This window comes from Ranitomeya imitator, chromosome 5, assembly GCF_032444005.1.
Source record: "Ranitomeya imitator isolate aRanImi1 chromosome 5, aRanImi1.pri, whole genome shotgun sequence".
In the NCBI taxonomy this organism is placed as follows: domain Eukaryota; kingdom Metazoa; phylum Chordata; class Amphibia; order Anura; family Dendrobatidae; genus Ranitomeya; species Ranitomeya imitator.
The window spans coordinates 234018736-234029974 of record NC_091286.1 but is presented as its reverse complement, the minus strand read 5'-3'; the positions used below and the strand labels follow the sequence as shown (position 1 = coordinate 234029974).

The window sequence follows — 11239 nt, the reverse complement described above, 5'->3', positions numbered from 1 at the left end:
ACCTCAGACACATCTGATATTGATCTGAGTATTAGATCAAACTCTACAATAAAAGTCAATAGATCAGTGGAAAAATTGGATAACACTAAGATGCCATCTACGTGCTGTCTGTTTTTCACTGACTGATAGATGGAAGGTAGAGAATGACTGATGAAACTTTGACCAAACTGATGAAAATCACTGACTGAAACCTTTTCCGGTTTTCTCATATGTAAAAAAAACCCTGATGTCTGAATGAGGTCTAAGACTGTGGCTACGTTCACCTTAATGGGGTTCATAAAGGTTCCATCAACCTTTCCAGAAGTTTTGACAGAATAGTGTGGCGTGTAAGATTATCCTTACCATCAAGTTATCCAAAAACCTGATATCACTAAAAAACAAATCTGGAAAAGTTGTAATTGCTTCATTAAAAATTTAAGTCACAGGGAAGCGACCCTATCCTTCCTTCAGGTCTATAGCATATTAATATGTGCGTGGACGTTTTTATGGGTCTCCGTGTGTATATCTGTGTGCATATAGGTAACACACATGCATTATTTGTGTATATGTGCAATGTGGAGAATTATTTAGCCTTTTTGTACTAGACTAGACCGAATAAATGATCTTTTTTGCAGCCAATAATATTATTATTGTTATTTACAGCCTTTCAGGTTCCTTTGTTCATGGTAGAACTGGAATATCCTGTTCTGCTTGTGCAGCCTGGCATCCCCCAGACCAATTAGGAGGAGGCAGGCTAGGGGAGGAGTGCCACCCATTACATCAGTGTGTGATTTTGCAGTTGTCCTGCAGAGGGATCTGGTGACTTCACCATTCTTTGTCTGCTGCCTCTGTAGACACAGCTGGAGACCCTGTGAATTGCATGCCCACCGGTGAGCTGCTGGTCAGCTAGTGTAGGTAATGGCTTTCTGAGTGAGCAGTGCATTAGTGGAAGTCCAGGGGATCCACAAGGTCATTGTGTCCACCATAACAGCCAGGATGGGGAACCTGTGTGAGAGATGTGCTCAGCTGCTGCAGGATTTTGTGAACTTTATCAGAAGAGTGTCTTCAAGTATAATGGAGCACATGAAGGAATGTGTAGCTATCCTCACTGAGTGCTGCTGCCTGAGGTCCAGGAAATCCAAAGTGAAGCAGCTCTATGAGCCTGTCCTTCAGAGTTATGAGAGGCAGGCTGCCCTGGAGTTCCTCAACCACATGGAGACAGGTAACTGGCACCAAAATGTGCACTAGTTCTCTACATGCATGCACTGCTTGCCCATTATAGGACATATAGCCTGCAGAACATGGGGGATGGGCTTGCCTTGTTTTCTTTTTCCACACGTGTTTATTCACCTGTGACTGCACTTCCTTCCTAAAACATGGCTTAAAATAGTGACTGGAGTGCTGGTGACTGCACATATATGCCATGGATATGTATGGGTGATGCATCAATGAGACAACAGTGACCACATAAACCAGGACTGTGTCACTTTAATACATTTCAGGCTAGATGGTGTTGGATACAATTTTTATACTGTTGCCTAGGAAGGGTCACTATTGTGTCTTTGTTTCTATATTGGTTCTATTATGGCTGCTGTCATGGGAACATTTGTCAAATAGAAAGCTACACTGTTACCCAATCGCCATGTTCAGGTTTTGGAAACCTGGCCGAATGTTTTGGATGTGCAGATGTTAGTGGCTGCCTGTATTTACATATGATGCTGTGGGTTCAATTAAAGATGGCTGGCTCTTCATTTACATGATCCAGATTTGGAGGCTGCCACAGCCATTTTAGCAGCACCTGACTGCATGCTTTCTGTTCTGAGCATTTTGTTGCCATTAGGTAGTGTATGGATATGGATAATGGCCAACTAATCCTATATGCCGAATGTCATTGAGTGTGGTAGGTCACTTGCTGATGTATTGCAAGCATGGGCTGTGTATAACAAGAATGCAGAGCACAGGTGACCTTAAAACCTGTGGCTGGGAGAAGTCCTCTGTACAAATAAAGGGCTGAGACACTGTGGAAATCACTGTCAATATATATTCTCTTTGGACCCTTCTTGATGTCTGTGTATTCATGTGTGATGATACTAATGCTCAGACGTGCGACGCACTGAAGAAAGTGAACCTATTATTACGATCATCTGTGACACCGCTGTTTGCTCTGTCACTCCTATTTTTTAGGCCATGTAAACACATTTAGAATTTGGTCAATATTTTACCTCAGTATTTGTAATATTTTACCTCAGTGTTTATAAAATTTTTACATCAGTATTTGTAAGCCAAAACCAGGAGTGTGTGATAAATACAGAAGTGGTGCATATGTTTCTATTATACTTTTCTTCTGATTGTCCCACTGCTGGTTTTGGCTACAAATACTGAGGTAAAATACTGACCAAATACTGAATGTGTATACATGTGGCCATAGGAGCAGTTTCTCTATCTATTTCATAATTGGATATGGGTTTTGTTCAAGACTTTTAATTTAGTAATATACATTAGTGTTAACTATCTTGGAATCATTCCTAGTGCCTTGAAGTAGTTTTGTGTAGGCAGAGAATATTCATTGTGCAGATAAAAGCCCTGCACTTATCCAGTGTAGTTTGTGAATCCATTCCCGACCATGTTCAAGAGCTCTGCTTGTTGGCAGTGAATGAACACTCTCCTGTTTCCATTCATAAGCTGACAACAGTGCTGATCTGGCAAACTGCCAACCACAAGCCACCATCATTGGACAACAGCATAGGACTTTTCACCTCCCCACAATGAAGTCCCACAATTGTAGTGAGAAGGGAAGTGTAATGTAAATGTTTCTTTGCATGTGGTAGTTTTGAATCTTATTAAGGCTACAAACCCATGATAAATTTTTCACACTGCATATTTTCGAAAAAATGCAAGAAACCTATTTTGCTTAACAGGTGCAGAAAATCTGCAAGCTCAAAAGCTCCTCATGGGAACGTAGCCTCAGGCATCAACAAACTGGGCAAATGCTGACTCCCCCCCCCCTTTTTTTTTTTTTTTTTTTGCCCTTTTCTTTTTTTCCTCCCCTTGGACTATTTGACTTGCATGGCCAAATGCGATCCTACTATTGGCTCAAACTTTGGCATGCAGCAGCAATTCCCTCTTTCTTGTCCGAGGGAAAAAAAAAAATCAGACATGCATAGTCCCATAGAATAGCATTGGACTGAGTGCGATCCAATGTTTTGTCAAATCGCAGTCGGACTGAAAATAAGACTTTGTGAACGAGCCCTAAGTCAAAACTTATTGGCTGTTCATCATCTAGAAGGGAACTGTAGTTTCATATGAATATGTATTTTATTATCTATTTTTAAAGCATTAATTCCATGGTGTTATACATGTGAAAATGGTTACATACATATAATAAAGTGTTCAAGGCATAGAGGGGCAGAGGACCCTTATGTCCAATATTTGATTTAATGTCAAATGTGTATTACCATATTACTTGTTAACCAGTTAGGTTGGGTTCACATTGCGTTAATGGCAATGCGCTGACGGGATCCGTTACATAGCGGCACTAACGCTATGTAACGGATGCGTTAGCGCACCCATTAACTGCCATTATGTAGCGCATCGCTAACGCATGACATAATCGGCATGCGTTAGCAATGTGCCGTCATTCTGTGACGGACCCTCGGACGCAGTCTGCTGCGTTTTCGGGTCCGTCACCACTAGCACGGATAGAGCATCTGCGAGATCGCATAAACGTGATCTTTTTCCGCACTTGCGTTAACGCAGTCCGTTTAATGTATGTGAACGGACTGCACTAACGCAATGTGAACCTAGCCTTATTCATAATTTGGAATAGTTGAGGTCTGACAAGTTGCAACCCCAGTGACCAAGGAGTCTATAATGCCAAATCTTCTCTCCGGTGAATAAATATCTGATGACCCATATCTCCACTCTCTCTGTTGCAAAAAAAAAAAAAATTACAGACCTTCTGTCACTGAGTTTCCACAACACAATCATTTATGACCTGGGATGTTATTACCTTTGGGATAGCCTCTTTATAATGTAAATCTATAGAGTGACAAATGGACAAAATGCGCATACGGAGGACATTGTGGCCTCCAGGAAGAAATGGGTAGTAGTGAGGAGACAGATAATTATGTAGGGATTGTCTATAGTAAAGGATAAGTACAGCATGATGTAAGGAAACAAATATCAGGGGGGATTGGTGGGTGTTTAGATGGAAGGTATGTGAAAAAGTAATTAAATGGGTGGAAGATTTGGCCACATAGCTGGAGGTGCCCGGAAGTCTAGAGGGGGAGGTAAGGAAACAATAGGGGTTGGGTATTTGCAAGCTCAGACTGGCCCACAGGAGAATCCTCTGGTGGGACAATGTGCAGGATAGGGCCACCACCCACCTGTATGAGCAGTATTTGCTACCATACACTTGATACACAAGCAAAGGCAACATCTTATTAATTCAATAATCAATCCAGTTTATTGCACTGGCATTTTGTGAATGGGGATAATGTCATATTAGCATGTAGCTAAAAAGTGGGGCCTCAGTCCAAAACTGGGTATTTGGTTGGAAGATGGGTGCAATGGCCATTGGATAAGTCTGGATTAGTGTGGGAGATAAGTAGGCTAGTTTTGTTTCTACATGTTCTTTCTTCATTGTCTCTATGGGTGTTTACAATGTAAATTATTACTATGTCTTTGGAGTATAGAAGAAAACCCAAATACACCTTATCAAAAAGCAGTAAATCTATTACATAGCTTTTATGGGAAAGGTTTTCTCTCCTTAAATTTCATGTTTCTCTATCCCCATGATGGCACCACGGAGAGAGGGGTCCGCCCCCAGGGACAGGAAACCTACAGATGAAAAAGGGCGTACCTCTCTCCCACATCAGTTGGTTTCCTGTCCCTGACGGGGAACCTACAGCACGTACCTGAAGGATTCTTCGTGGGATTCCAGGGAGCTGGCCGGTCGGTTCCTGACAGGGGGCGCCCTGTCACGGCTGGGTCCAGCAGGTTTTCGCCCCCCTTTTCATCCAACCCTGAAGCACCACCACGAGGGTCGGCGGGCCCTATGGGTGAGTGTTGCTGGGGGAGGCAGTGAAGAGGATCAAGCCTGCCTTCCCCAGGGGGAAAAAAAAAAAAAAAGGGGGAGGAAAGAGGCAGGTGACGGCGGTCACCGATACAGCCTCTGTACCGCTATTCGGTACATGGAGGTAGCGGCGGCTACGCTACCATAGCAGGCGCAGGAGCGCTAGATCGCGCAAAAGCGCCTCATGTCACCGCCGGACCGCCGCCCAAACCGGAAGTGCGGGCCAGGGCGGAACGATAGAATGCGCGCACAGGCGTCCCCGATAATGCGCAAATGACCGCTTCTGCCGGCGGTAAGTTTAAAAATCAGCGTTCTCTAAGGAGGAAGCGTGGGAAACCCTCTCTTTGCGGAAAACGCAGAGTGAAACCACTATGAGCGATAAAGAGCAGCAAGAGGCACAGGAATGTGCACAATCATCACCTGAGCAAGTACTGCGGCATCCGCATTCACAGCATCAGCGCAAGGGAAACACTTCCTCGCAGTAGCAGCGGACGCTCAGGGTCACAACGCAGCCGAGTCTCTGGGAAAAGTACGCGGCCGGCGACGAATCCAGTGGATATAGTCCCGAGGCCAGAGACGGTATCTCTTAGTCGTAAGGGGTGAGTGATCTGCGTGAAAGTAATAATGTAATACGAGATTACTTTTTTCTCCTAGGGAAAAAAATGTACAGGCAAATCAAAGCACAAACAGTGTGCGATATGTTCGGAAGAACTACCGTCCTCATGGGAAAAAAAGCTATGCGGGTCCTGCATAGAAAAAACCATTCAGGAGGAATCTCCGGCGTTCGCATCGGACCTGAAAACACTAATAAAGAATCAAGTTGAGAGTGCCCTCAAAGGCATTAAAATTCCGAGGAAAAAACATAGATCCGGTCATAAGTCTCCCGAATCCAGTGTAGAAGAATCAGAGAATGAAACATCTGACTCTAATGACTCATCGACATCCGAGACCTCTTCACTATCATCAGAGGGGGGACGCAGTTGCTTCCCCATCGAGGAGACAGACGCACTGGTAAAGGCCATCAGAACAACTATGGGTCTGGTAGACGAACGTCCTAAAAGAACAGCACAGGACATAATGTTCAGCGGACTAGAACAAAAGAAGAGTATTTCCAATAAATGAGAAAATTCATTCTTTGATCAAAAAAGAATGGAAGAGACCGGATAAAAAAGTTCTCTTGACCCCCAAAAGGAAGTACCCGTTCGATGACCCAGCCTGCCCATCCTGGAGCAAGGCACCCAAACTGGATGTGGCCATAGCAAAGGCCTCTAAAAAATTCGCCCTGCCCTTCGAGGACATGGGCACACTAAAGGATCCAATGGACAAAAAGGCAGACACCTTTTTAAAAAACTCCTGGGAAGCAGCAGGAGGGGGTCTAAAACCAGCCATCGCAGCCACCTGCACGGCCCGTGCTCTAATGGTATGGCTTGAGCATTTGGATTCGCAACTAAAAGAGAAAGTCCCAAGAGAGACAATACAAAAGTCAGTGTCCATGATGAAAGGGGCAGCAGCTTTTCTGGCGGACGCTTCGGTGGACTCAGCAAGATTATCAGCCAGGTCGGCTTCTTTCTCAAACGCCGCAAGACGCGCCCTGTGGCTGAAGTGCTGGCCGGGGGACCTGCAGACAAAGACCAAGCTTTGCTCAATACCTTGCGAAGGTGAATTCCTGTTTGGGTCAACGTTGGACGACATCCTCGACAAAGCAGGAGATAAAAAGAAATCTTTTCCCGGGTTCCCCAACCAGTCATATAGGCGCTCCTTTCGGAACAGAAAGTTCATGCGCAGAAGACCTCCAAAAGGAAATAAAGACGGATGGGAAGACAGAAGAAACAAAAACAGGGGCTTCTTGTTCAACAAACCCCCCCCCCCCCCTCCAGATAATAAAAAATCCCAATGAAGGTACTCCCCGGGTCGGAGGGAGACTAGCCGAGTTTCTTCCAGCCTGGGAAAGAATTTCAAACAGTCCTTGGATTCTAGGTATTATACGAGAAGGCCTCAAATTCAAATTTCATGTTCCTCCCGGCAACTCCTTCATGGTAACGCCTCAAAAACAATCACTCGAACAGTCAGCTCTCCAGAAGGAGATTCTGAGCCTAATCCAGAAAGATGTATTGCAAGAAGTTCCATACCAGGAAAGAGGCACGGGTTTCTATTCTCCTCTCTTCCTCCGCAAAAAACCGGACGGATCGTACAGAACGATCATAAATCTCAAAAAACTAAACAGTTTCCTGGAGATACAACATTTCAAAATGGAGACAATAAAATCTTGCGTGAGAATACTCTTTCCTTTGTGTTTCATGACTGTTCTAGATTTACGAGACGCATACTACCATGTGCCCATCCACAGAGATTACAAAAAATATCTCAGACTGGCAGTGAATATCCAGGGGGAAGTAAAACCCTTCCAATTCCGGGCTCTCCCCTTCGGGATAGCTATCGCTCCTCGGGTATTCACGAAAATAATGTCAGAGGTAATGGCCCACATACGGGAACAGAATATCCTGATAGTTCCCTATCTGGACGACCTCCTCGTGGTAGGGAACTCATTTCAACACTGCGAACAACAGTTGAATCTGGTCATTGCTTCTCTGTCGAGTCTAGGGTGGCTGCTAAACATACCCAAGTCCAAAATGGTCCCATCCCGGGTACAGGAGTATTTGGGGATAGTCCTAGACTCGATCACGCAGACATGCTATCTTCCTCAGGAGAAGGTACAAAAAATGACTCGGGCAGTGTTACAGCTGACGGTATCCCCAGTCACCACTCTGAGGAGAGCAATGTCCCTCCTGGGCTCTATGACTGCCTGCATTCCGGCAGTTCAGTGGGCACAACTTCACTCCCGGGATCTACAATGGGAGACTTTAAATTTAGGCATATCTCTGCACGGAAATTTAGACGGGCAGTTAGGTATTTCTCCAAACACGATACACTCCCTAGCATGGTGGGCAGACCCAGGGAATCTAACCAAAGGGGTTCCTTGGGCGCTACCAACGGAGAAGATTCTAACGACGGACGCAAGCCCCTGGGGCTGGGGAGCACATATAGGCGATCAAGTGGCACAGGGGAGTTGGAACAAAAGTCAAGAGCTAGACTCTTCCAACATGAAAGAACTGCTAGCGGTAAAACTGGCCCTAACACACTTCCTATATCTCCTTCACGGTCATCATGTAAAAGTCTTTTCGGACAACCAGGTAGTGGTTGCATATCTAAACCACCAAGGGGGAACCAGGTGTCGAGCTCTGATGGAGGTAACCCAATCCATCTTCCACATAGCGGAACACAGTCTAAAGTCCTTGACAGCTCTCCACTTAAAAGGCTCAGAAAACCAGACTGCAGACTTCCTGAGCAGAACATGCTTAAAGCAGGGAGAGTGGGAGCTAAACCAATCGGTCTTCGATCAAATCGTCAATCTCTGGGGCCTACCAGTAATAGACCTATTCGCGAACAGTCAAAACCGCAAAGTAAAAACATTCTGCTCAATCGATCCCCGGGGGAACCCTGTAGCTCTAGACGCATTGACAATTCCTTGGAACTATCACCTCGCCTATGCGTTCCCTCCAATGTCACTCATCCCCTTAGTGCTGAGGAAAATTCGGGAGGAGGAGACTACAGTGATACTAATAGCGCCATTCTGGCCCCGCAGAATATGGTTTTCTTGGCTAAGAAAAATGTCCATATCAAGTCCATGGGTTCTACCAGACACGCCGAAACTTCTGTCCCAGGGTCCAGTATAGAGAGAGTACAAAGGAGGGCAACAAAATTAATAAAGGGGATGGGAGAACTACAATACCCAAATAGATTAGCGAAATTAGGATTATTTAGTCTAGAAAAAAGACGACTGAGGGGCGATCTAATAACCATGTATAAGTATATAAGGGGACAATACAAATATCTCGCTGAGGATCTGTTTATACCAAGGAAGGTGACGGGCACAAGGGGGCATTCTTTGCGTCTGGAGGAGAGAAGGTTTTTCCACCAACATAGAAGAGGATTCTTTACTGTTAGGGCAGTGAGAATCTGGAATTGCTTGCCTGAGGAGGTGGTGATGGCGAACTCAGTCGAGGGGTTCAAGAGAGGCCTGGATGTCTTCCTGGAGCAGAACAATATTGTATCATACAATTATTAGGTTCTGTAGAAGGACGTAGATCTGGGGATTTATTATGATGGAATATAGGCTGAACTGGATGGACAAATGTCTTTTTTCGGCCTTACTAACTATGTTACTATGTATATCACCCCAATGTAAAAAATTTACACATGACAGCGTGGCTTTTGAAAGGAGGTTGCTAAGGGACAAAGGGTTCTCTCCTAACTTGGTGTCCACTCTATTACAGAGTAGAAAACCCGTAACCACTAGAATATATGGGAAAGTGTGGAAAAAATTCATGTCAGTATCAGGGGCAGACCCGTATGGGGAAATTCCTATAGGGAAAGTCCTAGAATTTTTACAGAAAGGTCTGGAAAGAGGTTTGGCTACAAGCACCCTAAAGGTTCAGGTAGCAGCCTTGGCAGCATTGTATAATTATGATCTGGACAGAAATCGTTGGGTCATGCGATTTATTAAAGCCTCATCTAGGTCCAGACCCATTCCCCTCCACAACTCTCCCCCATGGGATCTAAACCTCGTACTAAACGCTCTAACCAAACCTCCCTTTGAGCCCCTGACAGAAGTTCCGTTAAAGATCTTATCTCTAAAGACCACACTCCTAGTGGCCCTAACCTCAGCTCGTCGTGTCAGCGATATACAAGCGTTATCTTCATGCCCGCCCTTTACTCAGATACTTGATGACAGAGTCATTCTAAAAACTGACCCGGCTTACCTCCCTAAAATAGCGTCACAGTTTCATAGAACGCAAGAGATTTCTTTGCCCTCCTTTTGTCCCAACCCTAAAAATGAGGGGGAAGAAACACTGCATACCCTAGACGTAAAAAGATGTCTGGTCCAATATCTATCAGCCACTAGGGAGTGCAGGAAGGATAGGGCTCTGTTTGTCTGCTTCCAGGGTCCACGCAAGGGACAAAAAGCATCGAAAGCCACGTTAGCAAGATGGATAAGAGACGCCATCGCCCTATCCTACTCATCCTGTGGGACAGCTATCCCAGAGAACATAAAAGCTCATTCGACCAGAGCAGTGGCATCATCCTGGGCGGAGAGAGCTGGCGCTTCAATACAACAGATATGTAGAGCGGCCACTTGGTCTTCCCAGTCTACATTTTTCAAGCATTACCGCTTAGACTTGACCTCCTCTGATCCTACCTTTGGGCGAAGGGTTCTAGAGGCAGTGGTCCCTCCCTAATAGCTCTATCTATTCAAATCTCTCCGTGGTGCCATCATGGGGATAGAGAAAATGGTAGTTACCTGCCGATAACGGTATTTCTCTGATCCCATGATGGCACCCGTATATTCCCTCCCTTTTCACACACAGGTGTGCACTTGATAATGTACTAGTAATTAATTTTAGTCACGGTGCCTCTGTTAAGTTAAATAGCTTAAGTTTAATTTGTGCAAATATTGAGTTGCAGCTGAAGTTCTGTATAAGGCTCTGTAATCCAACTGATGTGGGAGAGAGGTACGCCCTTTTTCATCTGTAGGTTTCCTGTCCCTGGGGGCGGACGCCTCTCTCCGTGGTGCCATCATGGGATCAGAGAAATACCGTTATCGGCAGGTAACTACCATTTTCATTCGGATCTAAGGTTACAGTAAACATCCTTCATTCATGGATTATCATCAGGTCTCCAACTCCGACCTTTGCAGCCTCATAGGCAGATACATGGCTGACAAATTTGGGACAGTAGACCAGCAACCAGTCCATGCATTGCATTTGGTACTCGAAACATGTCGCACAGATATGGGAATCTGGCCTAAGGGCTTGCTAACAGGAGTGTATAAATCAGAGGAGTGCAATCCAATCTAGAAAAAATAAAAATAAAGGGATTGCACTCTGGACCAGTGTTTCAATGAGGCAATTTTTTTTTCCTCAACTGTATTCGGCATGAGGAAAAAATCTAAGGGTACCATCTCACAGTGGCACTTTGGTCGCTACGACGGCACGATCCGTGACGTTCCAGCGATATACTTACGATCTCGCTGTGTCTGACACGCTACTGCGATCAGGGACCCCGCTGAGAATCGTATGTCGTAGCAGATCATTTGAAACTTTCTTTCGTCGTCAAGTGTCCCACTGT

At 45.1% G+C, this 11239-nt stretch overlaps 1 protein-coding gene across 1 annotated transcript in view; it reads left to right on the top strand.

Annotated features, from left to right (window-relative positions):
• The first annotated feature begins 806 nt into the window (after window positions 1–806).
• Window positions 807–11239, top strand: part of LOC138637369 (uncharacterized) — a 74863-nt gene continuing 64430 nt past the window's right edge. Inside the window, exon 1 of the mRNA XM_069725970.1 lies at window positions 807–1201. Coding sequence (XP_069582071.1) covers window positions 976–1201 — 226 coding nt within the window. The 5' untranslated portion in view covers window positions 807–975. The remainder of the gene's footprint in view (window positions 1202–11239) is intronic.